Raw genomic sequence first — 17202 nt, 5'->3', positions numbered from 1 at the left:
CTCGCTGTTCACATGACCCGGAAGCTCAAAGAATCGGTTCCGTCAGGCTCCAGCGCTCAGTCAACCTAACCCAATCCACCTTTGGTTCAGCTGTTCGTTCGGTTAAAGTTCATCTTCGATCCGCGATCGTAATATAATATCATACGTAGATCGTCAACCTTTTTATGTCTACCGCCTTTGGCGTCAGCTCTCCTCGTCCTCAGGTTGTAGGTCCTTCTATTATATATGTGTCATGCCTCCGAATCATCTTATCTTTCTGTAGCATCTATGTATTTTTTGGTATTCCACCTTCCTCAAAAGACACCTAGACTCTAGATGTCTTTTGAGGAAGATCCATGGCAATCACCTGGTTTACGATATGTTCAGGTTCTCTACGTGTTATATATTTCAATCCAGTATATGGGTAGAAAATAAATATAGCAGTTATTCAGGAGATTTTTAATAAACTAGCTGTTGCTTGGCTCAGTCTGGTTAAATAGAAAAGAAAGAAAAATATGAAGTGCACACTCCTCACTTAACTTCCTCAAAGTATTTTGCACATATTATTATTATTTATTTGCCCTTGAAAATTACTTTTTACATTATTAATGATGTTTCACCATTTTGTCGTCAATCAACCATAGATAATACCGCGTACTCACACATGAAGCGACCTGAGAATTAAATGACATGTGTCCCAAAATGTTGTGAATAAAATAACTGTTCAAGTTGTAAGCTTCGTAAAAAAATTAAATCACGTATTCAGGCGTCTCGCAGTATGTGAAAAAATTCCTGTGAAATCTTACGTACATTAAAAAATAAGGGTTTCAATCGTAGATGCTGCTGATAACTCACATTTCCAAAGCTTTTGTAGTATGGTTGTCAATCATGGGTAGAATGGTGAATGCTACACGTGCATAAGGGATAGGCTCTGTAAATACGCCAACTTCCATGTACCATTTCATCTGTCTTGAGATGTCGAAACGATGTGTTTTGTTTTCACCAGTTGACGATCCGTGACATAATATAATACCCATTGGAGGCGTTCAGCTTTGACACTTTATTAAGTATTCGCGTTTTGCATAACTCTCGTGTAATGTGTATTATACGTGACTCGGCCGGCCATAGTGTTACGTGTTCCACAAGAAGTGTGTCACACTGCACCCATGCCGTGAATCCGAACTATTCGAGTGTTTTATTTGTCTATTAACCCGATGGTTGCCAGAGACGAGATATCTCGGCAAATGGCGGAGTGCCCGTATGGCCAGAGACGAGATATCTCGTCAGTACTTTTGATGACGTATTACTCCGCAGTTTTAACTCATATTGACAATCTGTCAAAAACGGAACATACATTGCCATCAGTTGAAGTTGTCACAAAATATTTTATAAAGTTTTTAAATACTTTTAAGTGATTTATCGGTATCACTTTCAGCTGACAGTTGACAGATGTCATTAGGGCTACCACTCAAACCACTTGAAATATTGATTATTTTAATCGATTGTTTTGAACGCCAGGGGTTTTTATTTTGCTCAATTTTTTGTGTTTTTCTTATTATTTTAAAATATTCCATTGATAAATAATAGTTGTGTGTTAATATTAAATTTAATAAAAACTTGCGTGTGCGACTTAGTGTGACAACCCTAAAAATTTGAAACTGGTTTAACTTCAAGAATAAAACTCTAACAATCGATGCGGGATATAATATTTGGTAAGTAAATTATAATTCAATAAAAACAACAAAAAAAAATCTTTAGACAACTTTTTTTTTTCAAAAAAATACTTGGCCTGTTGAGCACTGCCGCGTAATTTATTTGCGGCTATGAAAAGGTTAATTCGTATTTCACACTGTTTCGTTGCATAACATAATATTTTTAAAAAATCATACATTATCTAATACGTTTGATTTGATAAACATTCCTATTCATGTAACCCTTATTTTAGTTTCATCAGCTTTGCCTGTTTTTATTTTTTTTGTTTCATCATATTTTTGTATTTTTTTAAAAATATTATATTTTTTGTATAAGACTTTATTTAAATCATCTGTAGGCATTACTTGCAGTCATTACATGACGAAATATGCTGTTTTTAAGTTTTACATAGTAAATACCAATATTTCTTAAAATCTTTAGTGACACGTGTTTTAATGCATTCCGCATCATTTTTAAACACCGTATGTATTTGAAAATTATGTAAATGCATCGAAACACGTGTCACAATAGATTTTAAGATAAAGTGGTATTTACTAAGTAAAATTTTAATTATAAATGGATAGATTTTACCACAAGGTGACTGCCGAATCAATTAATGAAATTAAATATGCTGTATTTTATCTATTTTAAAATACATATTTGTATTATGAACCTCATAACAGGTATTTACTATACTTTTAGTGAGAATAAGAGAGGAATAGCGAAGAAAATTAATTTATGATACTCTATGTTTTTTATAAAAATTAATTAATTATTTATTCAAAATACATAAAGGCAAAAAATTATTTCACTTCGCTTATTTCAAATACAGTAACGGGCATAGAAACACAACCTTCAAAAATTAAAGAATTCCCTACCAAGTAGTATTAAAGTAATAATAAATAATAATAGAGCACTGATCAAATTTGACATATTTAAAAGATAATAAAAAATTTAATACAATTTTTCCCAAAGAAAACTTGTGTACATTCAGACAAAAAAAAACTCTCAAATGAATTACGATGAATGAACGGGGATATGTCAAAAATTTGTATTACCTATGTTTTATGGTTAAATGATGAATGTTTACGGGCAGATAAATGTATCTTCTGTTACATCGAAATAAGTGCTAGTATTTTTTGCGTCTTCGAAATCCAAGGTTAATTAGTGCTGTTTTACTTTTTACATTAAAAATAACTTTTATTCTGTACCTGCTAATGTATTTCCGTTGTTAGATTGAGAAATAACATTTAAAAGATTGTGAACTTTTGACCTGGGTTGTTGCATAATGATAGATCGCACTTAAAATAGAAAGAAGGATGAACGTAGACTGAATGCAGTCGAAATGCGATCTCTCAGAAGAATGTGCGACAAAACGATGTGTGATAGATGTGCGAATAGTGAAATAAGGAAGGAATGCAAAGCTGAGATAAGCATTATCGATAAAATTAAGAAAGGTGTGTTGAGATGGTTTGGACATGTAGAACGTATGAGTGAGGAAAGAACGGTAAAACAAATTTATGAGGCGAATGTTAGTGGGAAAAGAAGCAGAGAAAGACCGAGAAACACACGGCACGATCAGGTATGCCAAATACTTGAAAGTGGTCAGGTTAGGAGTCGTAACAATCGGCGGGTATGTATGAGGAGATGCATGAACGTGGAAGAGGCGAAGAATGTTTGCAAGGACAGAGTGGTGTGGCGCTCTATTCTCTCTGCCTACCCCTGATGGTTAGTTAGTTAGTTAGTTAGTCACTTAAAATATTTGGCGAGCAAAAATGGACTGGTCACTAAAAAGACAGTTACAGTATCTATCCATATTAGCTATATCTTCCTGCCCGTATTTCACTTTTCCATTGCAAAAATGCCAATTGCAAAGGTTAACGTGTTGTCATTTTTTTCGTAGTTAATCTGTTTATTCAATTTATTTATCCGTTAAGTCGTGGATCCCATTTAATATTGCCAGCACTTTGTCGACAATTTAATGCATTTTAAACTAAGCTGTTGATTAAATGGTTTTATCAAAATACTAGATTCATCTTTTAACAACATTTAAAATACGACGTGATGATGCCTTATCTTAAGAGTGGCTCTCAAATGTACAATACAAAGTCAGTACGCGACCGGCTACGCGAAAGACACACGTGTTGTTAGAATGCATATTGGAATTTGAACCCAGTCACTGGTTAAATAAAATAAATGTAGAATAGGCTGCATGAATATATATTTTTTAATTATTATGATTATGTAAAATGCAGTTCCATTATAAAATGTCATTCCTTTAAAATAAACAAGGATTGATATTACCAAGGCTTTTTTCCATGTAACGCGGTGGAACGGCGTTCTAGCACATTCTTTCAAGATGTATTTTCTTAATTTTCAAAATCAATAAGACGAAACAACGTTTGTGGTTACGTAATTACATAATTTTTCAAAATGATATAAGGAATATGGTATTGTAATGAAAATTGAAATGATATTTGAATATAAAAATATAAAAATCTTGACATGAAGTGGACCTTTTTTGTTATATTAAAAAAAAAACTGGATAGTACCACAAAGTGACTGCCGAATTAATTAATAATTAAAAAATAGTTTAAATGTTTAAATAAACTTCCATATTCTTCTTCATCTTTGATGAGATGTCAAAAAATAATATGAAAATAACTTCTGTAATTGGAGATAATCAAGATTTTGTGAACAAGTATTTGGACACACTCTAAATGTTGTAAATAAATTATCTGGTCAAATTATAAGCTTAAATAATAAAAATGAAAATGGTATTTTCTGGCGTTTCTCATCTGTGTGATTATAATCCAGGATTCGGACCTCACATACTAATATAAGAGTTTCTGCTTAGTAAAAAGCTTCTTTACATCTCACCAATAGATGTCTCTAGTGAAGTTCTAGTGATTCAAGAACAAGGTTTCTAAATTGGTTCATATATATAGAACTTCCAAGAATTTGAGTAGTGTGATTGTCAATAATGGGTAGAATTGGTGAATGTTACACGTGTGTAAAGTGATCACTTAAACCAGCCTATGACGGTCGTCAGCCCCGTAAATGCCCAGACTTCCATATTCTTCTTCATCTTTGATGAGATGTCAAAAAATAATAGTTTAAATGCGTTTAGTTCTATCATTTCAGCATACATATGAGAAAAAATCTCTGCAATAGAACGGTCAAACCGGCCAGATCGCTCAAGACAGTTCACAAGCTCTGTAATTCCCAGATTTCACCATTCTTCTTCAATTATATTGATAAGTAAGATACGTTGATTTGAATGACGCTATCTGCAAGTGTTGCGACTGTCGGTCGTAATGTGTACATCGGGAGGTCCTCCCGCGCGGGCCAATAGGCCAAGGCCGACTCGCGCGTGACAAACTGCATAATATCACTTTGTTACGTTATGTTACTACTTTGTGTTGTTGTTTAAAAGCTCGGCATCACTGGGTGCCAACTAACCGACTGACTAACCGTAACCGCTTAGTTAGTCGGTTAGTTGGCACTGGGAGTGCGATCAGGACTCCCGGGATCTGCATTTAATAGTATGAAGGCTTATTTATTGTAACTGCAGACAGTTGGTAGAATTCCATATTGAATTGTTGGGTAATATATCCAAAATAAAACACGAGTGTTTGATAATGTCCTAAGAAGACTAAACGCGTCACGTATTAACATATACATAAATAAATGTAGAATTCAATCCAAAAACCGTGTTTTATTTTGGATATATTACCCAACAATTCAGTACGAAGGCTGTCTGGAGATCAGATCTGTAGTCAGTGAAGACCAAATGCCGCCTGTACACGGCTGTCCAAACTCAAAACTCAGTAAGGGACATTTTTTTTGTAGTACGTTTTTTTTGCATTTTTGGACTAAGTAGATTCTACTTAGTCCAAAAACGCAAAAAAATTACTACAAAAAAATGTCCCTTACTGTGTTTTGAGTTTGGACAGCCGTACAATGCCTGTATTGCTCCTGTTCTCTTATACGTCTGTGAAACGTGGCACCTTACAAGGGCCCAGAGCAGCCGTGTACTCAGCTTTGAGAATGGGTGTCTGCGGAGAATTTTAGGCGTGCTATGGTTTGACTTTGTGAGGAATGAAGAGATAAGGGGTATGACGCAGCAAATATTGGTCACAACTGTCGTCAAGAAAGGGCGATTCAGTCTGCTTGGCCGACTTGGTCGGAGTACACACTCCGCATGCCTCCTGAGAGCTTTAATCAACCTTGCCTCTTTTACAAGGCATCAGGTTCGCGCCGCCCAGGACGACCACTGCTGACAATTCGTCTGAAGTTCTCGAATGAATTGAACGGACTCAATATATTATGTGTCACCAGAAAAAGTGTAGTGTGAAAAGTCCAGTTTCTGATAATTAATAATCATAATAATAATAAAATAAGATAGACATGTTAATATACGCTAAATTGTAATGACATTACGTAATCGTCCGATTCCACCTTTTACCAGTATTCCGATTCGTTAGCCGGAAAATAATCATTCGACAAAACGTATCTTCCCCGAAAATAATAAAATATCTCATCGATGTTTATATTGTTGGCCATAATAGCAATATACATGTAATGTGCGGAGTCACGCGACTCGGGCATTAGCATAAATAGCTAGAATTCGAGTGTTAGAAGTGGTCATAGGTGAGTTCGGCGCCGGATGGGTCGCGTCCCCGTCCTTGGCTGGAATGTGAGGTCACATAACACATATTAATCCAGTGCCAATAATAAACTTCATTAAGAGGGCAGTCCCACTTCTACGGCTTACACTACACTCCCGATTGTCCGGAACGGATGGTTAAAATAATACCGTATAATCGATTTCCCGGTTAATCCGGAAACATGAAAAAATGTAAACATAGAGGGATTTAAAACTGTGCTATTTTTTTTTCTTTTGGAGTGAGAAATTTGAACACGCCAGTCGTTTTTTTTAATGATCGCTGAAATTAATTGGAAAAGATTATTTGAAAAATAATGTAAGAAATACAGATTTGTCACTTGAAAATGGAAGTTTTACAAATTAAATAGGTCGCCTTGCAAATCAAATTGAACGTTATATTGTATTGATGTTACTATTTTGTGAAATTCCCAAATGAAAAAAATAATTAAAAAATCTTAGAATTTTTAAAAATATATTCATATTGGTACTACATAGGTACATCAGGTACGTCAGTGTGAATACCTGCTCACATATTTTATTCTTAAGACTAGCAAGTGCGTTAGCCGCCAAGTTGGCAAGTCTGCACGGCGCGCTGACGTAGTCTGCGCGGGATGTGTGTTAAAGTTTTTATACAAGATGTTCAATACTTCTTTGAATCATGAGTATTGCTTTGGATATATTTTTTTTTAAATCAAATAAAAAAATGAAGAAAAAAAACATAACGTCCAATTTCTTTTGTGAAACGTCCAATTTGGTTTGTAAAACGTCTAATTTCAAGTGAAAAAATTGTATCACGCACTAAGGACGGGAAAGGTATTTCTACCCATTCGGTCGATTGACGCTTAAACACGGGAAGGGTATTTTTACCTTCTGCGCCGGCCTCATTTCAAAATCAGAAAATAAATAATTATTCAAGGTTTTTACATGAATATTATGCACCAATCTCTTTGTAAAGGTCTAATCTATATGTTTACAATTATATATATCAAATCCAGTCGCCAGAGGTCCGCAGACGTTAAAAAACACCCGTCCGAAATGTGTTTTAAAAGTTTTGTTTTATTTTTTTTTTGTAATTGTAGCCCATTTAGAGTCTCCAATCCCTACTTCGAAAATTATTGATATAAACCGATATTCCTCGATAGTGATAAATTGTGCTTTTTTGTACATCGCAGAAGAATCACGATTGCATGGACTTTAAACGATGACTCCCACCTTAATCCAGTCGTGCATAATTTCAATAACATTCCAGCCGTTTAAACGTCTTTTCTCATTAACAGCTTTGTTTTACTATTTTATACATGTTGCATTTTAATATGTTTTGATAATATGTTTACATTTGATACTGGGCTAGTTGTATTGAAACTAACTAACCATTTAAAAAAATATATATTTAAACATAGATGAAGAAGAATATGGAAGTCTGGGCTTGGTTTCATGCCTCATGAAACCAGGCCATTCATGACGGTCGTAAGCCCTGTAAATACCCATATTTCCATATTCTTCATCTGTGTTGAGATGTCAAAAAATAATGTAAAAAATAACTCCTAATTAAAGATAATCCAGATTTGTGAGCAAGTATTTGGACACACTCAAAATTTTGTAACTGAATGAACCATGCACTGAAATCTTCTTCAAACCCTTATCCACACTCAATGGTGCATAGGGCACCGCATCATATAAATGCAGTGTTATCTTCATCGTTGACACACGAAGGAAAGGTGATCAGCTCCCCGCTTCAGGTACCAGTCCAGGGTAATATTGAATAAACATTAGAGTGAAAATATCACTTACATTTATTTAACCCTCTCCCCCTGGGAATCGAACTCGGGACCTCCAGAACGGTGTCTAATATTAAGAATCTTATATTTAGAACATGCATTATATTGTCGATTGAAATGAATTCATAAATCAAAAGGCTTGCCCACACACAACATATGATCATGTGTTTATTCTGAATGAATTATTCAAAGGATCCTGGTAGACTTCTTAGTACCAGGATACCAGGCTTTTATTACCGGGAAACGAAACACATTTCTATTCACAATTTATTTACAAGGATCTACACAAACCAGTATTATTCATAAATAGCTGTATTGATTTTTTTAAATGAAATGATTCATGAATAAAAACGCGTAATTTGGTGCGTCACCTCCGGGCATTGGGGTTGGTGCAGTGACTCTATTATGAACTGCTAGATTAGCTTTCGGTGATAGGCTTTGTTTCCTTTGCTTTAACTGATTTCAGTACACCATTCACTCTTCTTTCTATCTTTACATCCTTAGAAAACATACTTCAAATATACGAAATCATCTTTCTGTTCCATAATTTCCCCATTTAACAATATTTCACACCCAGATATACATTAATATCTTTAAATATATGTATCTTGTAAAACTTATTTACTTATTTATTTCAAGATAAACATAATAATAATAAAACCCTTATCCGCACCCCAATGGTGCATAGGGCACTGCTTCATATAAACGCAGTGTTATCTCGATCGTTTACACATGAAGGAAAGGTGATCAGCCCTCCGCTTCAGGTACCAGTCCAGGGTAATACTGAATAAATATTATAGTGAAAAAATCACTTATATTTATTTGACCCCCCCTGGGAATCGAACCCGGGACCTCCAAAACGGTAGCCGAGCGTGCTGACCATTACACTACGGAGGCGGACAAGATAAACTTAACAAAATAAAAGCAACAGTGGGTTTTCCCGTGCCGAGGGCACATTGTATAATATTTATTTATAAATTTAAAATGAATGAAAATTGTTTTTACCTACATATAATGAAATACGACACGGCTGAATGATACGATCTATTTCAAATGTACCCGCTTTCATTAGCCATTTTTTCAATTTTAAATGACTTTATGGATGATGGAGGCTGGTTGGTACAACTTTATCGCATAATAATCAAAGTTATCTCGAAGAGGTTTGATGTTTTTCTGCGTTTCGGATCTTATAGTTCTATGTACGTTACCGTAAAGTATGTTAATTGTGATTTTTGTGCTTTGCTGGGAGGTGCTTTCTTGTATTATGTGAGAGTTATCCTTTAATGCATTCTTATGTATTTCCCCACCTAACGACATTTTTCCCTCGCATATTTCCCTTATCCTGGTGTTCCTTATTCTATCTCGTAGATCCTTGCCAGATATGCTTCTTATAGTCTTCAGTTTTGACACTCATAGGGCGTTTGTGCACTACACGGAATCAAACGGAATTTTACCATCCGGCACGTCAGTTAGCGTTTTAAAACAATGATGGGCTTGTGCTTTTGTTCATCTTTCTTCGGATCGGTGCTGTTGATCGGTGCGTGAACACGTTGCGCGTAAATTCGGTCACGCTAAACTGTCGTAGTCGCTTTCATTTTTCAAAACCGGACTGCCGGACGGTAAAATTACGGATAGCGCACAAACGCCCTAATGCGTCTTATTTTATTTTATTATTTGTTATTGCGGCGTCCGATCTGCATTCGATCCGATATGTCACGATGGGTCGCACACAGGTTTTTACATCGGGTCCATATATATACACACATAATATACGTATCTTTTAAATATATTCCTTAAACGATTCGACGTTTTGGCTTGTGTACACATGTTATCATACATTTTGCCGCAATCTCTCGCGAAATCAATCAAATTGGCTGATGTTTGATCGTTCCAAGGGCGCGTTTTTCGACCAGACTCTAAAAAAAAGATTCTCTATCCAAATGTACAAATGATGACGTGATGCCTAGAGTTATTTCTGCGGTTTCGATACTAGTACACGCGGAAGGGAATCGTTGATTTATGATCGTCGAATGTGGAATGAATTAAACTCAGTCTTCTAAAAGATATTTGGATATTTACCGCACTTTTTTTTCAAATTATTTTTGTTTTTAAACGACTGTAACATATAAAGTGCCAGATTGTAAAATCGATGCTCTTAATTTTTAATCTCTGCCACACCTTATCTTATATCATTAATATTGCTGTTTTTTGTTAACTGAATATAAACAACATTGATGTACTTTAAAAAATAACGTTTTTTTAAGTATACACTACATTTTATTCAATTTAAATTCACCTTTATTGTGTATATATAACATAAAAAAATGTCTAGCCTCCTACCAGTCCAATGATGTCGATAACGATTAAACCCGGTCAGTAGTTGCATAAAATTTGAGTGGAAAAAAAACTATTTAGTTTTTGTTTTATTCGATTTTGTATATTGAATTTATTTTTTATTTTATATTGTATATATTTATATACATATACGAGTATATCGTAGTCGTACAGGAGAAAGTGACCAACTTACAAAACGTAAAATGTTCAGGAGGGTCATTTAAGTCACTATTGCTTGGCAAGAAAATAAGCATCAATGTAGTTAGTCATTTTTAACAAGTCAATATATTATACTTCCAAGTTTAAAATCCTTTGGGATTTTTTCAGGGCAATATTGAGCTAGTAAGATATCAAATAGTCAATGATCACGTTTTTGTAAAAAAAAAATGCACTTGGTCACTTTCTCCTGTATGACTACGATATGTATACATGTAATATACAATTGCAATCAATGAAAGTAATAAAAATATAATTTTACTAGTATACCGCAAAATAACACGGAAATATAAACAAAATGTGTATATCGTAAATATAAACGTATTATGTTGTGTACATATCGCTCACTCCTTTCAAGAACGTCATAAATCAAAAATCGTCAATTTTCAGTTGTGCATGTTATAGGAATGCCCAGAAAATGTACTTTATCCCAGCAAAAGCGGCATATTTTTAACCTTATATTTACCCGCTACAGGGTAGAAAGTGTTGTTTTTGCTTTTTGAAGAAAAGGTATTGTTTAATTATTTTTTTAAATATTCTAAATATTTTTCAAATGGAGAAAAAACCTTCAGGTTTTACCTAAAAAGATCTGTTGCACAGTAAAAAGTTCAATAAGTTGCTTGATATTTATTTTTAATACATTGTATTATATTTTTAAACTTTAAAAACGTTCTCCTGAAAAATCAAGTTTTTTGATTTATGACGTTCTTGAAAGGAGTGGGCGATATATGAAATAATTGCACGTTTATTTTTTTATATTAAAAGCATTGCTAACATTGTGGTATTGTTATATAACACTCTCCTTATCATTCATCGTTCACTGTAGACAGTTGACCTGATCGTGGAATGTTTATTTCAAAACTGGTAGTCGTGGAGTAGTGTTTTGTAGTGGTATTTCACAAAGTGAACGATGCATGATAAGGAGACTTACACTTCCACATCTCAAAATAGACGAAGAAGAATTTGGCAATCCGAGTATTTACAGTGCTTTTGACCTATCGTAGGCTGGATAAGTGATCACTTTACACACGTGCAACTTTGTGCGTGATTGACAACCACACTATTATTTTTTTGTAACTCCTAGAGATATATCGATCAATCTCTAGATTAGTATTTGGGCACACTCAAAATGATGTGAATAATGAGAGTGATAATTGAACCTTTACCTTATTAACGCATTTGATCCTTTTTTACCCCTGCAGACCGCTGGTGAAGGGATTTGATAATTATTTTCACATAATTAAGACCTTAACAAAGAGATCGGTATATAATATGCATAAAAAACATTGGATAATTCCTTCTTTTCTGCCATTGAAATGAGGCCGGTGCTAAAGGTAAAAATACCCTTCCCGTCCTTAAGCATCAATCGACCGAACGGGTAGAAATAAAGAAATAAAAACTCATATTATTTTTTTTTTGATATCTCAACATAGATGAAGAAGAATATGGAAGTCTGGACATTACGGGGCTTACGACCGTCATAGGCGAGACGAAGAAAAGATAACAATCGATGTCAATAGTAAACATTCTAGTGATTCTTGGACAATCGAAATCGGAATATATATATATAGAACTTCCAAGAATTTGAGTAGTGTGGTTGTCAATCATGAGTGGAATTGGTGAATGTTACACGTGTGTAAAGTGATCACTTAAACCAGCCTATGACGGTCGTAAGCCCTCGAAATGCTCAGGCTTCCATATTCTTCTTCATCTATGCTGAGATGTCAATAAAAATAATATGATAAATAACTCCTATAATTGGAAGTAATCCAGATTTAGTATTTGGACACACTTAAAATGTTAAATGAACACTATTGTTTTCTTCCTACTTACAGTATTCTCTTGTAACATTCCCCTCTCCCGAAATGTTCCCCTGGAGCGGTGCTTTCAGGAATTAATTCCCTGCTTCCTGATTCCTCTGCCTACTGCGATTGCAAAACTGATGCTGTTGAACTAACTGTATAATTAGCGCAATTATCACTTTACTTTTGTTTGAATATCGAGACGTTACAATGCTATTGTGTTCTGACCAATTGGTTTCTTCGCGACTCGGATTATGACTGCGAGGGACGCTACAGTCGCTATAACAGTTTGGTAATCATTGTCACCGCTGATCAGTGATGGGCGTTCGAATAGTAAAATCGAATTGAATAACGATTTTTTTAAAGTAGTCGATACATAATTCTGTTTTTTTTTCGATCAAGCCTTCGAGTACTGTATATTGCTCCTGGTATATTAGGACATATTTTTGTGCCTCCGTAGTGTAGTGATTAGCGCGTTGCGAGTGTTTTTGCCTAGAATTTTCACTCATGAATTGCATAAAATTATAGTAACTTTAAACATAAAGAGTAAATCCACTCACGAGTAGGCTTAGTCTATGAAACTTAAAAAGTTGAAGCCTGAGTAGGGTCATGATAAGCGGTGTTGCATAAGCCATAGCTAGATTTACATAGATAGAGTCACTTGGACGTTAGGTAATAAGTGATTAGCGCGTTCGGCTAGGGTGCTGGAGGTCTCGGGCTCGATGCCAGAACAGTGCAAAGACATTTGCAGAAAATGCTCAGTTAACGCATTCTCCACACTCAACCATTATTCGTCGACACTATATTACGGATCCCTTTCACATGTAACGTTTTTTTTTCCTTAACATCACACAAGCCTATCACAATCCTAACAAACGATGGACAGAAAAAAAGAATAAACATTCGTTTGAAAACGCCATGACTAGGCGAAACAACTGTCACACTTGTTTTTTTTTTAACAATAAAATATAACTCAGTCAGTATACTCCAAAAATCAATTTTTGATTTAACATTTAAAAAATGAAAAAGAACAACCCTAACTCACAACCTAGCACAAAGTCCTCACCACGACACAAAAAGACAACAACAACGACAGCACAATCCAGTACCTTAAACAATGATACGATGCAGCACTTTTGATCTGGACAGAAATATAAACCGAGAAAAAGTATGGAATACCAACCGAAAAAGTCACAAAAATCTATTAGTCATTAGTCATTAGTCACATCTCTACCGCTGACCCGATGGGTCCGCGGGCGCGTGGCCGGTGACCCCCATCGGGCGGGGGCTAGAGACCCCCCCGCGACCCCCTTTCGGCCAAAGACAGATAATGGACGCGTACAAATTGCGATGCGCGGCGTGTCGCCTGCCAAAATATGTCGATTGACATTGGATCGCATGAAACTATTGCACATCACCGCATTGACACTTCAAAGTGTGTAATTTAATGTATTTTAAAGAGGTCAGCTTCAAAAACATTGACCAGGATATCGTTAGTAGCGCTTCCAAGAATTGACTGGCAGTAGTTTTATGGGAAATCGATGTGTGATACATGTACCAATGGTGATGTAAGGAAAGAATGCAAGGCTGAGATGAGCATTATCGATAAAAAAAATTAAAAGATGTGTTGAGATGGTTTGGGCATGTGAATCGAATGAGTGAATAAAGAATATCTTCTAGCCCTTATCTGCACCCAATGGTGCATAAGGCATTGCATCGTATTAACGCTGTGTTATCTTGATTGTTACTTACATGAAGGGAAGGTGATCACTACTGCGCTTCAGTCCGGTCCAGGGTAATATTAAATAAATATTACGTAAATGGATAGATTTTACCACAAAGTGACTGCCGAATCAATTGATGTAAATATTAAAGTGTAAAATCACTAATGTTTATTTTCAACCCCCCTCTGGGAATCGAACCAAGGACCTTCAGTACAATAGACGAGCGTGCTGACCGTTACACTACGGAGGCGTACAAAAATGAAAAGTACAACAAATTTATGGGTCAAAGTTAGTTGAGCAGAGGAAGACCGAGGCAAACTTGGTATGATCGAATATGTCAAATACTTGAAAGCAGCCACGTCAGAAATCGGAATAATCGGCGGGTATATACGAGGAGATGCATGAATGTGTGTAAGAGGCGAAGATCGTTTGAACAGACAAATTAGTGTGGCTTTGTATTCTCTCTGCCTACCCTTGCAGCGAAGCGCGTGATGGTTAGTTGCTTAGTCAGTTTATGCAGAAAAATCGCCTCAAAAGCGCTTAAAAAGGATTCTATCATGCCAGGATAGCATGTCACATGTCGGGATATCGATAAAAATAAATTGCCTTTGGACAGATCGTATTATAGATAGCCTAAAAAAATTGATTGGCAAAAATTACGTACCTATAAGGCCAGCGGCGGGCAGGTGGAGATAAGATGATGCTTAATATCTGGACAGCAGATCCGCTGAAATGTCACACAGCATCGCGAAACAATATGGCCACAGTCGAATCAGTCAGGTTGGCAACAGTCTCATGTAGGAGTCGGCAACCTCTTGGACCAAAAGATACAGATACAGATATATGAGTAGCAAAACGAATTTTCGGGGAGGCAATTTTTATTTACAATAATTTAATTTATGTAACGACGTTAAAAAACGCAGATTTTTTGAGTTTACTAAGTTGTATTTTATTGTTAAAAAAACACTTCAAACGAATGTGAAGATTAAATGGACTGACGGTCCTTTTGTATCTATACAATTCTAATTCTACTAATTCTGGCGTTTAATAATGCCATAACTAGGCGAAAAAATTGTCACAATATGAATTTTTATATGTTTTTTTAACATTAAAATACAACTTTGTAGACTCAAAAAATCTGTGTTTGATTTAACAATTAATACATAAATCAAAATGGAGTTCTACAAATTAAACTTCAAATCAATAAATACAATAATTTAACTTAATTTTTCGAATGTTTTGAGCAACCTACAAGTATTTTCTTGGTAACATATTTTCAATCAAAGATACTTTTTGGGCAGATTTAAATATCTATCATGGATGTTTAAAACAGCGCGAAAAAGATTTTGATAACGCCTTTATCTATTAAAATAAGCAGTATCTTTTATGTATCTCGGTTGCTCAAAAAATATCTAAAGGTAGGTTACCTTTTAACATTTAACGATTTATGTTTTCAATTATGCATTTTCAGTTTATCAAGTAAAGAAGACTGAATAAAACTGAAGTACCTACTCATTTAAAATTGGTCGGGTTGCGGTCCTGTGGTTAGTGTCGCGCACACTTAAATCAGAGTTTCTAGATTCAAACCCGCTCTGCCACAATTTGATACCTTTTTCTAATAATGAGCTGCTTAGGCTCACAGAAATGGTATGAAATTGAAATATTTGTTTAAATAATAATAAAAAACAAATATTATTCTTTTATTTAAAAAAATATATATATAAAAATAATGTCCAGGTTCTAACCCTAATGTATGGAAGTGAAGCATGGAGATGCCAAAAGAAGGATGAAAGTAGACGAAATGCAGTTGAAATACGATCTCTCAGTGCAGCAAAACCATGTGCGATAGATGTTCTAATGATGAAATAAGGAAATAATGCAAGGCTGAGATAAGCTTTATTGATAAAATTAAGAAAGGTGTTTTCAGATGGTTTAGGCATGTGGAACGAATGAGTGAGGAAAGAATGGAAAAACTGATTTATGGGGCGAATGTAGTTGAAAATAGAAGCACAAGAAGACTGAGCGTGATTAAGTTAATTTATTTTATGTACAGAATAATTTTAAAAATAATCATTTTAAAAAATTATGTTTAAAATGTCATTTTGAATTCGCCAAAGAGAGAGCCACACAAATTGCTTTAAGAGCCACAAGTGGCTCGCGAGCCTCACGTTGCCGACCGCTGGTCTAATGCAGAATCTTCGGGCAATACAATGCAGAATCTGCTCAGCTTCCTAAACTGGTAACGGTGTCAATGTCAGACGAGAAACAATGATTTTATCGAACGTCAGCATTATCGCGCGATGAGAACGCCGACCGTAAGATAATGGCTGAATGCAATCGCAACCTGGCGAGCGTATCATGTGATATTCAAATATACGGTTGTACTTCGTTTTACGCCGGGGTTCCGTTCCTTAAAACACCGACGCAAAATTAACACAAATATAATGGATGATATAAGGTTCGTCCGCCTATGTAGTATAATAGTCAGCACGCTCAGCTACCGAACAGGAGGTCCCAGGTTCGATTCCCAGGGGTCAAACAAATCAATTTAAAAAAAAACAAGGTTCGTTGAATGGACCGAATGCAATATTCAGCTTGATCCCCTTTTTGAACGCAAAATTTTGTTTATTTTTTGACATCTTATCAAAGATGAAGAAGAATATGGAAGTCTGGGCATTTACGGGGCTGACGACCGTCATAGGCTGGTTTAAGTGATCACTTAACACGTGTAACATTCACCAATTCTACCCATTATTGACAACCACACTACTCAAATTCTTGGAAGTTCTATATATATGAACCAATTTAGAAACCTTGTTCTTGAATCACTAGAACTTTACTAGAGACATCTATTGATGAGATGTAAAGAAGCTTTTTACTAAGCAGAAACTCTTATATTAGTATGTGAGGTCCGAATCCTAGATTTGATAGACTTCCCATATTCTTCTTCATCTTTGATGAGATGTCAAAAAATAATATGAAAGTAACTCCTGTAATTGGAGATAATC

The 17202-nt window shown here is 35.2% G+C and overlaps 2 protein-coding genes across 2 annotated transcripts in view; one reads left to right on the top strand and one right to left on the bottom strand.

Moving 5' to 3' along the window:
• Positions 1-12732, bottom strand: part of LOC148312943 (uncharacterized) — an 87181-nt gene extending 74449 nt beyond the window's left edge. Inside the window, exon 1 of the mRNA XM_088270752.1 lies at positions 12502-12732. Coding sequence (XP_088126878.1) covers positions 12502-12519 — 18 coding nt within the window. The 5' untranslated portion in view covers positions 12520-12732. The remainder of the gene's footprint in view (positions 1-12501) is intronic.
• Positions 1-17202, top strand: part of nudC (nuclear distribution C, dynein complex regulator) — a 120439-nt gene that overhangs the window by 86801 nt on the left and 16436 nt on the right. The gene's annotated exons all lie outside the window — the stretch shown is intronic.

This window comes from Brachycentrus maculatus, unplaced genomic scaffold, assembly GCF_059751285.1.
Source record: "Brachycentrus maculatus isolate JH-2025_06_01 unplaced genomic scaffold, ASM5975128v1 h1tg000028l, whole genome shotgun sequence".
NCBI lineage: Eukaryota > Metazoa > Arthropoda > Insecta > Trichoptera > Brachycentridae > Brachycentrus > Brachycentrus maculatus.
The sequence above is the reverse complement of the archived record's forward strand: the minus strand, read 5'-3'. Positions and strand labels throughout refer to the sequence as shown.